General features: G+C 33.1%; 1 protein-coding gene across 1 annotated transcript; it reads right to left on the bottom strand.

Moving 5' to 3' along the window:
- Positions 1-15,853: 15,853 nt before the first annotated feature.
- On the bottom strand, positions 15,854-16,402 carry LOC132178180 (kirola-like). The gene is made up of 2 exons (XM_059590631.2): positions 16,210-16,402; positions 15,854-16,116 (listed from the first exon to the last, which is right to left on the bottom strand). Exons 1-2 carry the CDS (start codon positions 16,400-16,402, stop codon positions 15,854-15,856), a joined length of 456 nt encoding a protein of 151 aa, XP_059446614.2.
- Between the last annotated feature and the right edge of the window lie 250 nt (positions 16,403-16,652).

Here is a 16,652-nt window from a genome sequence, read left to right as displayed (position 1 = left end):
CAAGAGAATAGGAGAGAAGTTTGAAAAAGAATAACATGCCCTTAGCCATTTATAGAGAGAAGAAAAATTTTTTGCAAAACATGATCAGGAAGATTGATGCGATAATTTTAGGTTTTCCCTTAATTAGATACCGTCAACATAATGAACATGGTGCGTTTAGCATGTGAAATGACAATTTTATTAAGAAAAATACAACCTTTATTAAGAACGAAAGAAATGGTCCCATCCTGATTAAAAATATACTGTATGGATATGGTATTCCAATCATAATTTGCGAATCTGATCCTTCGAATGATCCACACCACCACTACAGCATTATCTATATATTGCGCTCATCCGAAAAGATAAATGGTCTACTTCCCAAAGAGAAAAGATATAAAATGACATTCAAGCGAAGAAAAAAAAAAAAAAAGAAGTGATATTGTATCTCACATTTAGGCTTAAATTTTTACTTATCCGTATAAGTGAAATATTTAATTGAATATAAAGAGAATAACATAGATAAATTTCAAACTTTATGTATACTTTGCTTTGAAACCATATTAAATTTTTATTTATTATAAAAGGTTAAATTCTTAAAAACTAATTTATTTAAGTAATTAGCAAATAATTTAATACCCTTGTATGGATTGAGCCAGTTTAAGAAGGAAAAATACACTGAAAAAAAGGCCAATTTACGCACGGCGTGGGTGTGGTACTTCAAAATCCTAGCCAGTCCAAAAGCACAAATTAATAAAATTCCCATATATTCATATAGCTAGTGGATGTTATATCCCATGGTTAAAGAATCATATCCTTGGAATGGTCCATCAGTATGGCACTCTCCATCACCCTCACCCAAAATAAATAAATAAAATGCTAACTAAAAAAATACATTTTCATTGGACCATTATTCTATTATATATACTAAGGCCATAGTGTCGATTTGATCAGATTACTTGGAAGGCCCACAGTAATTGGTGATGGAGTATATCATGGAGCGAGTTCAAAAATAATAGACATAGTTGAAGACTATTATTGAATTACAGTTGAAAAAAGTCACCGAGTCACACTTGAAATTATCAAAAGTTACAGTTGAAGTCTATCTATATTTAAAGACTATCACCTAGCTAACATAACTACAGTAGAAGTGTATTTGTATCTAACATGATTCCCCTATAAATAGGAGCATGTTATATTGTAAATATCGCTCAGAGAAATAAGAGCTTAATGTAGCATTAGAATTTAGAACTTTATTCTGTGGAAGTAGGTCATAGACCAAACCACATGTATCTTTTTGTCACTATCCTATTATTCCGCTTTATTATTTCTTTCAAATGGTTCACTTTTTTTAATGAAGAGAATAGATATAAAATGACACTGTTGAGCATTAAAAAAAATGTGGATGCTGAATGTTGTGATATGATCAGATAACGTTAGTTGAGATAGGTTGTACGTTCCAAGTAATGTTAGAAGTTATTCTTATGTAACTCAAAGGATGATGTGGCTTCTAAAATCATCTTGGCATTGTGATTGATTATTATTAATTTTTGATAAAATTGTAATTTTAAAAGCTATCTCAATTTTATTGGATACTGCAGAGTAGCAGTAGTTATCCTTTAACAATAATTACAATCAAATAATTAAATCAATTATGATCAGACTTGCATACAATCAAATTTGATCATATATTCTAACAGTACCCCTGCCTAGGGGCCTCGCTCCGGCAAAGAGTTGGTTCTCAGGCAAGAATACCACCCCTCTCGCATATTCTGTTACCAAAGAGAAGGGGGGAATAGAAATAATATAGAATTCTCGTTTGTACAGATCCCGGCCGATCGTGTAATTGGAAATACAAAATGAAACAAAAGACACACGCTTTGTTTATTTTTGAGTTGAGAACTTTTATTTAATACACGGCCCTTATGCTACATATTTTCTATTGGAGGAAACATATAATATATAAATATATAAATATATAAATATTATTAAATAAAATGGAAACCCGGTTCCTGGTTTCCTGGTAAAAACCGAGTACCAAAAACGAGCTGAGGTACCGGAACTGGGGTACCCGGTTTTTAGATTTTTCAAACCAGAACCGGGTCCCTGGTTTCCCAGTTTCTAATTTTTCGGTTTCTCAGTTTTTCGGTTCCGGTTCCGGTTTCCCAGTAATTTTTGACACCCCTAATTGACGGGATAATTTTAGGTTTTTCCTTAATTAGATACCGTCTATATACTCAGTAGGGTACGTGAAATGACCATTTTATTAAGAAAAGTGAACAAACTCTCATTAAGAATGAAATAAGGTGAAATAAAATAGGCTCGGTGTAAAAGTATACATATATTCTAACACTTTGAATAGTCATTTTCAAACGCATGAAAGTGTGATTATGTGTTATAAAAATGACTATTTCATTTCACCTTCTTCCATTCTTAATAATTTTTTTTTTTTTTTCTCGAATGAAATAATCATTTTGTATATTAAACATAACCGTAGTATATCAGAATTTCAATTCGAAGGCCAAAATAGAATTCCCATATCGAGATAGTGGGTACGGTATTCCAATTCATGATTAGCGAATCCGATCCTTCGAATGGTCCACACTACTATTGCGCTCATCAGAACAAATAAATGGTCCACTTCGTAAAGAAAAATGATATAAAACGACATTCAAGCAAAAGAAAAAGAAAAATAAAAGTGATATTGTCCCTTACGTTTAGGCTTAAATTCTTACTTATTTGTACATGTGAAATATTTAATTGAAATATAAGGAGAATGATACAGACAACTTTCAAACTTGACGTACACATTTGCTGTGATAACATATCAAATTTTTATTTATTCTAAAATGTTAAATTGATAAAACTAATGAATTTAATTATTTAGCTAATAATTTAATACCCTCGTGTATATTTTTAAGAAGCAAAAATACACTGAAAAAAGGCCAATTTACGTACGGCGTGGATGTGGTACGTCAAAATCCTAGCCTAGTCCGAAAGCACAAATTAATAAAAATTCCCATGTATTCATATAGTGGATGTTGTATCCCATGGTTAAAGAATCAGATCCTTGGAATGGTCCATCAATATGGCATTCTCTATCACCCTCACCCAAAATAAATAAATAAAATGCTAATTAAAAAAATACATTTTTATTAGACTATTCTATTATATATAATGATGCCACGGTGTCAATTTGATCAAATTACTTAGAAGGCACACAGTAATTGGTTCACTTTTATGACTAAAGGGAAGAGATATAAAATGACACTCTTGAGCACTAAAAAAAAATGTGGATGCTGCATGTCGTAATATGATCAAATAACTTTTTTCATTCAAATAGTCGTTAGTCGAGATAGGTTGTACGCTCATGAGTAATGTTAAAAGTCATTTTTGTATTCATCTTGTGTTATTCAAAAAATGATATGGCTTCCAAAATCGTCATTGCCATTGTGATTGATTATTATTTAATTTTGATTTTAAAAGTCATCTCATTTTAAAAGTAACATAAGAGTGACTTTTAAAATTACTCGTGAAAAATTAGGAGAAAAAAAAAAAAAAAAAAAAACTACCTAGAAGATAGTATGCAACGGATAAAAGAAATCCATATAAATCTAGAATTGTCCTGATAAGAGATCTTGGATAATGAATGTTGTAGATGGACTTCATTTTCGACACGAAGTGCTCTCTTTTTGCGTATGGCATTTTCGTGAATTTGCTCCTCTCTTGCATGTGGTGAAATTTTGTAGGACTGGCAATTTCACACAACCTGCAAACCTGACACAAACATGATACGAAGTTACCAGATTTTGGTTTACCCGAAATGGGTTTGTGTCATAAACAGGTTGCCCCGTTTATTTTGTGTCTGGCGGGTCAACCCGCGGGTAGTAGCGGAGCCAAGATTTTAGTTCAGAGGAGTCAAAATTATAAAATAACGTTAAACAAGAATTGATTAAAAAGATTAAAAAAAATGTTATTTGAATTTGGTATCTATCATTAGGATGATAATGAAAAACTTTTATTTTTAAGCAATAATTTAGTGACAAATTTATTAAATATATCTCGTCCTGAGCTAGTTTAAAAACTAAATGAAGATCAATAGAATTAATTTTGTTCTCCATGATCTTAGTTAACTATAACCATATATTTCATACAATAAAAATATGTAAAAAAAGTTAAATATATTCACAAAAAAATTTAATTTATATTGAGCTATTTAAATATAAAAGCGTACACATTTTTATTATTTAAAAATAAATCAGTGAAAAACATTTGATTACCTACGTGGAATTTTTCTAGAAAAAGAAATTGTAAAAAAGAAAGGCTAACTTTATGCTCAATTCTAGATAGTTTTTTCAACACACCTCTTAGGAAAAAAAAAAAGAAAAAAAAGAAGATTTGATAAGAAGAGAACTTTGGCTAAATTGCAACTGGCAACCTAGGCTACACAATGTAATATACTATGTCGGTCAAGAGTCAAAGTCAAGAGTTAAAAAGAGTTCCCTTTTATTTTTTCTATGCAAGACTACTCACACTTCCCAAAAAGACCAAGTAAAACGGTGAGTTTTTTAAAACTCTGAATTTAGCATTTCAATGCTTTCACCGTGTCACGCAGGCTACACAGCGCTTCGTCATTGAAAAACAAAAGGCAACGAACGGGTTTAATTGAAACGGTGCGTTTTTTCATATAATAAAGACTAACGTGTAAAAACGGCACTGTTTGCAACTGTACATAGTCTTCTTCATGATTTTAAAGAGTAACCTAATTTCTATCTCTGAAATAATTTAAAATAATGGAACTGAAAGTTTGGAAATCGTATGCCTTGCAGCTGCCGGTAATTTGGAATCCTCTGGTGAGTGGTTGAGGGTGGGTATCAGGATATGCAAGAAAAATCTACTAGGGGTAAGGGAATTTTTTGGGGATTGAGAAGGGGGCATATGCCCCCTCTCAGACCCACCCTCCCTTCACCCCTGCCCACAGGTGACCCGTGGGTGACTTGCCAAACACATTTTATATATATATATATATATATATATATATATATATTTTGACAAAAAATAAATAAATAAACAAGTGTATATAAAACGGGTCAGGTCATGTGAAACGGGCCGTGTAAATCCAACAAGACGCATTACTTTATACGGGTTAAACGGGTCATGTTGGGTTGTGTCAACCCAACAAGACTATTATTTTAAACCTAAAACTATTATGATTTGTGAACGCCAATGATATTATCACATCACTTTCTAAACTAAACGAGTCATGTTAACCTGACACGACCCATTACTTTATATGGGTTAAACAAATTGTGTCAACCCAACCCGACCCATTATTTTAAACGGGTTAAGCGGATCATGTCGGGTAACCTGTGAAATAGTCGTGTCGTGTTTGGGTTTGGGGGGTGACCGGTTTGCTAAATAGGTCGTGCCTTGGTTTACCATAAACGGGTGGTGGGTCATTACGGATTGTAAACGGGTTGACCCGCCAACCTGTTTTGCCAGCACTAGAATTTTGTTTAACTTGGACTCTAGGCTTACGTACACCATCTTTACTTAAAATACATTAAACATAAAAATAACATGGTTGTAGATAAAATTCTTTGTACGGTAAAGTACTATATATATGTGAATGTAAAAGGGATGACTCCCACATTGGAAGTATATATTAAGTGTGTGTGGTTAATATATCATTGTTGGGCCCAAACCCATAGAACTTTCATCACTGATTTTCTTCCTTCGATGAAATGTCAACAGGGCTCTTGTAACGCCCTCTAACTCCAAGGACTCCTTCCTCCTTGTCAGGGTTGTAACCAAATTCTCATACGTATGAGAAGTTGTGAGTGAATTCAATAACATCAACGTCTTATCTTCATCTTCGAACTTCACATCAGCCCTCTTCAAATCGCCGATTACCTAATTGAATATGTTGAAATATGTGTTGGCTTAGATATGAGCCATTTGTCATCTTCAAGCCGTACAGCTGCTGTTTTAGATAGAGTTTTTTTGTCAACAACTTTGACATATAACGACTTCCAATTTCAACCAAATTGCCGCCGGTGGTTCTTCGCCTATGACATGATACATCACGTTATCCCCAAGACAAAGCCGAATAATAGCCACCGCCTTAGCCTCTAGTTCCTTCCAATCTATGTCTAGCATACCATCTGGCTTCTTCCCATATAAAGCCTTCACCATCCCTTGTTTCACCAACAAATCCTTGACACGTCTTTACTTTCACCTGAAATTACTGGTTCCATCAAATTTTATCATGTCGAATTTCGTAAAAGATGTGCCAATCCAAGCCATCGTAGAACTTGGGCTCTGATAACCGTACACAACAATGATGAATAATAATATAGAATCGAAAAGAGATAGATCAAGAAAGAGTCGAGACATAGATTTACGTGGGAGATTCGAACTAGTGACCATCACTTCATTAAGTGCGGTCCTAACTGATTGAGTTACCTCTTGGACACTGAATAACCTTTATTAAGAATGAATTGGAAGAAGGTAAAATAAAATAGACTTAATTGGTGTTAAAGTATATATATATATATATATATATATATATATATATATATATATATATATATATATATAAATGTCCAGCAAGGTATTACAACGGTTGTCACTAAAGATTATTATTGGTGGCGGCATTTTATGGCGTTACTAATTGGCATTTTTCTTTTTTGACATGTCCATACAAAGGAAGAGGGAAGAGGGATTCGAACTTGTGACTTATGCTTCATGAGGCGTGGTTCTCAGCTGATTGAGCTATTCCTTAAGGACATGAGCGACAACTAATTTTGCCGTCGTATATTTTTTTTTGTGACAACTTTGGTATGAGTAGCGAATAAAAAATGCACCATTAAGGTAATATTATGGCAAAGTCTCACAAGCTTATTATATTTTAAATTTTTAGGTGTTGCTAATTTTCCTATATATATATATATATCAAATTCGAACATATAAAAACTCTCCCAATGCTTGAATCCCAATATGTTATAACAATAATTCACAAAAAGAAATCCTAATATTTCAATTCTTACAACAACATATTCTTCTTCTTTTCTTAATTATAATTTACAAATACTTGTGATACATCATTCATTACATGATAACATGCATTCATTCACATGTTTATTCTTTAGCTACAATATCAACCACAAAACACAGGCTCACACATGAGACTAATTAATTAAATATATAGAACTCCATCGATCAGGGAACCATGCAATCACACTAGGAGCTTCCCAACGTTTATTCTCTTAATTACTCGATCGAAGGATACAATTAATTAATTGTTTTAATTATGGCTTAATTATGTGTGCATCGATATACTTGACGACATTGACGACAAAATGAAGGTACTTGTCAGGAGCTGGAACATCCTCGTTTAGTTTCTCATAATCTACAGTAACTTTCACCAAGCAACCTTCAGGCTTTGGAGTAATCTTAACAGTGGCCTTATAGCTCTTGTAATGCGCCAGGAGATCTCCTTCCAAAGCCGTGAAAGTGAGGGACTTCTAAGGAAAGGGTTAAAAGGGCATTACCTACAGAGAACTTCCAATAGCTTGACAGAGCCGTAGGTTTAGTCACCTTCGTGTACTTCAACTCCGTGCACCTTGTCGGAGGAGATTGTTGGAAGGTGCTGAATTTTGCCCTTCAGGAGGTTGTAAAAGTCATCAGCAGCGAACTTCATTTCAATTTCCACATCTTGCTTACTGGAAAAATCCATTTTATCAACTAAAATATTCAATTAGCAAAATATAATTATATGCATTAATTGGAGTTGATGATATAATTAATACTAGTTTGAGTACCCCTTATATGGATACTGCAGATCTAGAATAGCGGTAGTGACTTGAGACTTATCGTTTAACACTAATTACAATAAAATATTTAAATCAATTATGATCAGACTTGTATACAATCCAATTTGATCATATATTCTAACACCCCTGCCCATGCCAGGGCCTTGCTCCGGCAAGGAAGAATACCACCCCTCTCACATGCATACCCAGTGCCCAAAGAGAAGGGTAATAGAAATAATATGGAATTCTCGTTTGTAGAGATCCCGGTGGTGTAATTGGAAATACAAAAGGAAACAAAAGACACACTACTAGCTTTGTTTATTTTTGAGTTGAGAACTTTTATTTAATATAATACACGGTCCTCATACTACATATTATCCATTAGAGGAAACATAAAGCTTGTCAGCTATTATTTCACTACTAGTAGTAGTACGTAGTAGTAGTACACAAGGACATGTCCCTTTGTATTATGGATTGGCCAGAAGGTGTGTCTCGACAGCCAACATCACTTTGATATAGAAGTCCAAGTACACGGTAGGTGTCAGGGCGTCCAAATTTGCCTTCTCATAGTCGATAGTCAGAGTCACCGAGCAGCCTTGATCCTTTGTTGTAACCTCCATAGTGATCTTAAAACTCTTGTAGTTTTTTTTAATCTCTCCATCTTTTACGCCGTAAGTGATGATCTTTTTCCCATTATTGATATGTTAATAATCTAAGGAAATTTGGTTTTAGTACTCTTTATTCGTGACACTACACAATAAAGAGACAATTTGGTTTTACATGACATATATATGTTAATAAAACCAATTAATGACACTACACAAAATGAAGAGTTTAACTCATGACCTACCTTATTCTCCCGACTACACCATCTCTCCAATAAGATCTCCACGTCTTCGGCATTGTACTTGGAGAGTGTTTGTTCCCCCACTCTTGCCCGTACAGTATCCGGAGTATCTACCTCCGTAATGCGACAAACTTTTTTAAGCTCATGCCTCCAAATCCGCAGCATTGATCCCATATCCCGGAATGCTTCATTCTTTATGGCTTGCAAATTGAATTCAGGCGAGACAAAAAAGTAAGCCTGCACATGTTCAAACTTGTTAAATTAAAAAAAATTATAATATATGTGTGCAACTTAGAGCGTATTCATTCATATATATATATTATGAGTGTTTTACATAATATGCAACACATACCATCAAGGTGTCCCAAATATCCTCCTTGGTACGCTGCAGTACCTTCGTCCAATTGTTCGGTATTCGGACATAATTTCTGCTCCTTATTACGTCTCCAGCCATCCGTTTAAACCTCAAGGAGCTAAAGCCGACGGGCTGGCATGCTGCATTGTACTCCAGTATGATCTGTTTGCCGGCGGGGACTCCCGGCAACCTGTGCGAGTCAAGGATGGTAAATACCTCAATAATGGTGTTTCCACTTGAATCGGTACCTAACAGATTAAAAAATTACCGATATAAGTTATGTCGAATTCAATACTAATTACAACTAAATTAAGACATATATACATGACATTCGAACATATACACTTACTTATGGTCCGGACCTGCCGAGGGAGTAACTAGTCGTCGGGAGTAGGGCTGGTGGGCTGCGGGTCAGCCGTGTCCTGTGTTCCATCAATCATGTCTTCATCGGCCTATGCCTCACTCTCGTCGGGACCTGCGTTGTATGTTTTTTAGAATATTTAGAATTCTATGAAGTTGTTGTTGTAATTAAATAATATAACTGATATCGTACCAATATAGTTAGAAACTACAAAAAAAACTTGCAATCTTTCCAAAAAACTTTCGGCAGTACCTGCGCTATGGTGGCTGTATAGCTGCTCCACATGTCTCTGAGTACTCTGTCCAAACTGGCTGGCTGGCAAATACCCCATCTGGGCCATGCTTGCCCGACCATATGGATTATAGAGAGGGATCTCCCCTTCCATATCACTTGGAAGTACCAGTCGATATCCGTCCTGCATGCCCAGAAGCTGAGCAACGTCTTGTTGCTCACTATCATCAAGGTGGTCTGAGGGAGACTCATGCGACATAGACTGTCGCACTAAAGACGAGCCCCTGTGTGATCTTATCTTCCCCCTATGACTCATAGTAACCTGCGAAAATTACCACAAACTCAATTAATCACGTATACAATGTATGAAATATTCACTACCTTATGTATGAATGACTCACATGTATGAAATAAGATATATACAGATTTTACCCAATTAAATTAGGAATAAATATATAAGACTTAAAAAATATATACCTAATTTCAAGCACATGCATATATATAAACCTAAATATTTCAACCACATACAAAATATAAACCTATACATTCTCATATAGGTTTAAATTTTTTATGTCTAAATATAATGCATATTCATGCATGTATATATATATATGCATTTGTTATATATGGGGACCCTAAAATAAAACAATAACTAGGTTAGTTATTTAATTAATATTCATATCCAATATTCATGGATATGAATTTGTTATATAAGGGGATAGTACCAAAGTGTGTATTCATTTGGAGTATCTCTAAGTTTGACAATGTTTGCACTTTTGCCAACTTTTTTTCCCCTTAAATCCATGAAATTCAAATTGAATCCTCGCTACCATGAGAATGTATAACTTACAAATTAATAAGAGATTTAATGTACGTTTATGATGTTGGAATATTAATCATTGCTTTCAATATTAAGTTTAGGGTTAAATTTAAGTATTAATTAAACAAAGTCTGAAATTAAATCTCTATAATTATCACTACGTACTACACGTACTTAGAAGGTCAAATGATTAAAACTGAAATAATGTTGTATAAATTCTTTACTAATTAATCAGCCAACCTTTTTCAGCTAAACAAACAAAAAATAAAAAAATGAAACAAGAAGCCACATTTAAAAAACTATTATATTCTGAAACAAAAACCTAGTTACCATGAGAAACATCATCTTGCATGCATGTGCATATACAACAAACGTACAAATAATAGATATAAAAAAATAAAACAAACACCTCCGTCAATTACATGCTCACAAATACTCATTCCAGTGTATTAACGAAACATCATAAGGATTCATGACAAAATAAAACTTAAATTTGATAAAACAACATATATATATACCTGCAGGAGAGATGGAGTAGATTGACGGAGAAGTTTCAGCCGGAGAACCGCCGGAGACAGCAATGGCGAAGTGATGGAGCTGGCCGCCGGAGATGGCGAGTGAGGAATTCCTGAGCTAGAGAGCTAGAGTGCTAGAGTGCTAGCTGAGAGATAGAGCTGGGAGAGAGTGTTGAGAGAGAGAGAGAGCGCACGCGGGAGATGAGGGAGTTGTGGGCCGGAGGAGAGAAGAAAAGAAAGAAAAAAAGGGGGAGGGAAGAGTACTGTCCGGAGGAGAGCAGAAAAGAAAGAAAAAATGGGGGAGGGAAGAGTAGTGGGCTGGTGGGAGAGAAGGAAGCAGAGTAATTAATTAGGTAGAGGGAGAAAACCAAAAAAGAAAGAAAGAGGCGTGGGCGATGGGACGGCCAGCAGGCGCTGGCCTTCCCAAGGCCACATGCCTGACGTGCCACTTGGCACGTCAGGATTTCTTAAAATGTCCCAATTATTTTTTTTTGGGCAAATTTTTTTATTTAATTTATAAGGTGATGGTAAAAATTAAATTGAATAGACTAAATAAGATTACTTAAAATATGAATTCACTCAATAATTAAGATGTGGTTAAGCCCTTATTCAAACAAAAAAAAAAGATGTGGTTAATTAACCCACCTTTTTAATTTGAAGAGTTCACTAATTAAGAATGCTATGACAGTCTACTAATTAAATTAATACCATTGTTGTAAAATTAAAGAGTGTTCATCAATGCACTTTATATAACTTCTACTATAAACTCCTTCCAAACTTGACATAGTAGACAACAGTTCATGAAATGATTAAGCAATTTCAATTTTCACCAGTCACGTAATTAAGTTTAAGAGTAGTTTAATCATCTTACCAAATTATGGCTGCCACTTCAAGTTAAGTAACTTATAGCAAAGTTGTAATATTCTAAGTATTTTTCAAAAATCAAAGAAGAAAAAAAAAGGTTTGTAAATTATTAGTATTTACAAAAGATTTTGTAAAAAATATTTTGAGTTTTCATCCTTCAAGTTGCAATATCTCAAAGTGGATGGGTCTTCGATCTGATCCTCCTATATATATATATATATATATATATATATAAATCAATAAGAATTTGTTCTTTGTTGTACCATATTTCAATTCAACTTATTTTGAGAAATAGGATGATGTGGCAATGAAAATTAACATTTGGATCAGCAAGGGATTGTAAAATTAAAATAAAATCAAGCATTATCATGTTATCTGAGTTGTATAACAGTCGTATAATATATAGTATACTAAATATTGGTCCATTTGAGTTTCCCATTTAAAAATGTCATTTTTTACAAAAATAGTTAAACGACATGTTTATATATAAAATATGTTTTAGAATGATTGGTTTTGTAATTTAATCAAATGTGTATATATATATATATATATATATATATATATATATATATATATACATATAAATGACAAAGTTTTTCTTCAAATTGGATTAAAGCAAATTTTCCAATTCAAAGCTATAAAAATGACATGTGTACGTCAAACCTAAATTAAGGATACTATATAACATTATCCTCGTTCATTTGGAATCTCCTTAAAATAATAAAATTAACATTAGGCATATTGAAGTATATATATATATATAAAATAAACGTTGTATAAACAAAAAAAAATTAATAATAATAATAAAAGGAATTTTTGACGTGCCATTTTTGGCACGTCAGTAATTTATGAAGTGCCAAAAATGGCATGTCAGAAATTCATGACGTGCCAAAAATGGCACGTCAGGAATTTCTTTTATATTTTTTATATTTTATGTTTTTGGCAAATTCAAATTAATAAGTAAGGTGATCGACGGTGAAAATTAAATTGAATAGAGTAAATAATTTAATGTGAACGAAAAAATGCATCAACTCAATAATTAAGTACAATGTGGTTAAATTAAACCACACTAATGATCACTAAATTGATAATAATTTAGTAACGTGCATGTGGTTCAAACCTAAAGGATATGTAACATTTTCCTCGTTCATTTGGAATCTGATTAAAATAATTAAATTAACATTATTCATATTGAAGTTTTGACATATATACATATATATATATATATATATATAGGAAAAATATATCAAGTTGTCATCGTTTCCGTAATATATATAACTGTTTGTTGTACACTAAAACAGTTTTATAAAATGGTCCGATTGATTGACAAGATCGAAATGAAGATTATCAAGACAAGGAAGAAAGAATTCATGAATTAAGAAGAAAACCTATTTGGATGCAACGACAAGTTCATTTCATGTTTGTATGTTTTATCTCCAATTAAATAGTGTTTTTCCGTGAAAAAAAAAAAGTCATAGAGATAATTAGATTTTAATTTCTATACTAAGCGAATGAAGAATAATAAATCAAAGCCAAGAGTAGCAGTAACAGTTTTATTTAATAAAGATCTGGAAAGATTTTGAGTCTCATTTTCATTTAAAATCCTTCCTAAAAAAAACAAAAGTTAGATGAAATATATAAAATATATTGTAAGCATGATATTAAACAAAAAAAAAAGAAAAACAAAATTTTAAGAAAGTTTGACGTGCCATATTTGGCACGTCAGAAATTTTTGACGTGTCAAACTTTGACAAGTCAGTAAATTATTAAGGGTTAATAACTTTTTCGGTACCTGAGTTTCACTTTTTTATTTTTTCTCTCCTGAGTTTTAAAACATGACAAATCTAGTACCCAACTTATGGGGAAAAGACAAAATCAATATCTCCGTTAGTTCCGTCAGTCTTAATTAACGGGCTTAGTAGGAAAATCAACAAGGAAAGCTTGGAACCCTAAAAAGTAAAAATAATTAAAAAAAAAAAAAAAACCGAGCTGCCTCTGTTTAGTTGCCGAGAAAACAAGGGAAAGAATGTGTTGCCGAGTTGACAAGAATTTATTTTTATTTCAGACACTATTACATGTCCAAGTTCTTTCGGATAATTTCAAAGACTAGTTCCAAGCTTTCCTTGTTAATTTTCCTACTAAACCCATTAAGTAGGACTGACGGAACTAACGAAGGTATTGATTTTGTCTTTTTCCCATAGGTTGGGTACTAGATTTGTCATGTTTTAAAAATCAGGGGGGAAAAAATAAAAAAGTGAAAACTCAGGTACCAAAAAAGTTATTAACCCAATTATTAATTTTAAAGTTATTTAAATAAATTGTTTAAAAATTAAATTGAATTAAAATTTACTGACGTGTCAAAAATTGACACGTCATATTTAACACGTCAGTAAATCTTGACGTGTTACTTTTGACATGTAAGTCAAAAATTTGTTGACGTGCCAATTTTAGCACGTCAACATTTATTGACGTGGCAAAAAATAGACACTGTTTGCCACGTCAGAAAATGACCGGTTTTTTGTAGTGTTAATTGAAATATAAAGTGAGTAACATGGATAAATTTCAAACTTTTGTATACTTTACTTTGATACCATATTAAATTTTTATTTATTATAAAAGGTTAAATTCTTAAAAACTAATTTATTTAATTATTTAGCTAATAATTTAATACCCTTGTGTGTATTGGGCCAGTTTAGGAAGGAAAAATACACTGAAAAAAGGCCAATTTACGCACGGAGTGGATGTGGTACGTCTAAATCCTAGCCAGAACAAAAGCACAAATTAATAAAATTCCCATATATTCATATAGCTAGTGGATGTTATATCCCATGGTTAAAGAATCAGATCCTTGGAATGGTCCATCAATATGGCACTCTCCATCACCCTCATCCAAAATAAATAAATAAAATGCTAACTAAAAAAATACATTTTCATTGCACCATTATTCTATTATATATACTAAGGCCATAGTGTCGATTTGATCAGATTACTCAGAAGGCCACAGTAATTGGTGTTAGAGTATATCATGGAGCGAGTTCAAAAATAATAGATACAATTGAAGACTATTATTGAATTACAGTTGAAAAATGTCACTGAGTCACACTTGAAATTATTAAAAGTTACAGTTGAAGTCTACCTATATTTAAAGACTAACACTTAGCTAACATAACTATAGTAGAAGTATATTTGTATCTAATATGATTCTCCTATAAATAGGAGCATGTTATATTATAAATATCACTCAGAAAAATAAGAGTTAATGCAGCATTAGAGCTTTATTGTGTGGAAGTAGGTCATAGACCAAACCACATGTATCTTTTTGTCACTATCTTATTATTCCACTTTATTATTTCTTTCAATTGGTTCACTTTTTTTTAATGAAGAGAATAGATATAAAATGACACTCTTGAGCATTAAAAATAAAATGTGGATGCTGAATGTTATGATATGATGATAACTTTTTTTTTTTCATCCAAGATAGGTTGTACATTACCAAGTAATGTTAGAAGTTATTCTTGTATAAGTCAAAGAATGATGTAGCATCTAAAATCATCATTGACATTGTGATTAATTATTATGGAATTTTGATCGAATTGTAGTTTTAAAAGCTATCTCATTTTATTGGATACTGCAGAGTAGCGGTAGTGAATTGAGAGTTGTCCTTTAACAATAATTACAATGAAATAATTAAATCAATTATGATCAGACTTACATACAATCAAATTTGATCATATATTTTAACAGTACCCCTGCCTAGGGGCCTCCCTCCGGCAAAGAGTTGGTTCTCAGGCAAGAATACCGCCCCTCTCACATACTCTGTTACCAAAGCGAAGGGGGGAATGGAAATAATATGGAATTCTCGTTTGTACAGATCCCGGTCGATCGTGTAATTGGAAATACAAAATGAAACAAAAGACACACGCTTTGTTTATTTTTGAGTTGAGAACTTTTATTTAATACACGGTCCTCATGCTACATATTATCCATTAGAGGAAACATATAAAGCTCCTCAGCTTTTATTTCGCTACTAGTAGTAGTAATAGTGCACAAGGACATGTCCCTTTGTATTAAGGATTGCGCAGAAGGTATTCCTCGACATCATTCATCACACTGATATAGAAGTCCAAGTACTCAGTAGGTTTCCGGCCTTCCACATTTGGCTCATATACGATGGTCAGAGTCACCGAGCAGCCTTGATCCTTTGTTGTAACCAGGAAAGTGACAACAAAACTCTTGTACTTTTTTTTAATCTCTCCATCTATTACGTCGTAAGTGTATAACTTGATCGTGTCTTCTCCTGATTCGGCCTTCACATTCACCTCAGACTTTCCTGTCATAATTTTCAACAATAGACTTCATTTTAGAATTAGGGTGATAATATGTACACGTCAAGGTTGGGAAGGTGTCAATTAGTGTTCCTTACCTGCAGCTACAACCATGGTCCATTTCTTTATTGAAGCCTTCGACTCCCAGTTACCCTTGACTAGTTGTATATCTTTCACCAAGTTTGGGCAGATCGTGGGCAAGAGGTTTGCTTTTTTCCGGAAGATTTCGTAGAACTTCTCACCGGAACATTTGCGATCTCTATGGTCCACCAACTTATGAACTTGAGCCATTGCTGAGAAACCAAGTAGCTAGCAAGAGAATAGGAGAGATGTTTGAAAAAAAGAATAACATGCCCTTAGCCATTTATAGAGAGAAGAAACATCTTTTGCAAAACATGATTAGGAAGATTGACGTGATAATTTTAGGTTTTTCCTTAATTAGATACCGTCTATATATATAATCAGTATGGTACGTGAAATGACCATTTTATTAAGAAAAGTGAACAACCTCTTATTAAGAATGAAATAAGATGAAATAATT

The sequence above is a fragment of the Corylus avellana genome, chromosome 4 (genome assembly GCF_965113065.1).
Source record: "Corylus avellana chromosome 4, dhCorAvel1.hap1.2, whole genome shotgun sequence".
In the NCBI taxonomy this organism is placed as follows: domain Eukaryota; kingdom Viridiplantae; phylum Streptophyta; class Magnoliopsida; order Fagales; family Betulaceae; genus Corylus; species Corylus avellana.
The sequence above is the reverse complement of the archived record's forward strand: the minus strand, read 5'-3'. Positions and strand labels throughout refer to the sequence as shown.

Excerpts from the sequence above, each read along its gene's own strand:
- LOC132178180 (XM_059590631.2), bottom strand. The coding sequence starts at position 16,402 with ATGGCTCAAGTTCATAAGTTGGTGGACCATAGAGATCGCAAATGTTCC. Across the intron at positions 16,117-16,209 it reads GACCATGGTTGTAGCTGCAG|GAAAGTCTGAGGTGAATGTG; the intron begins GTAAGGAACACT and ends AAATTATGACAG.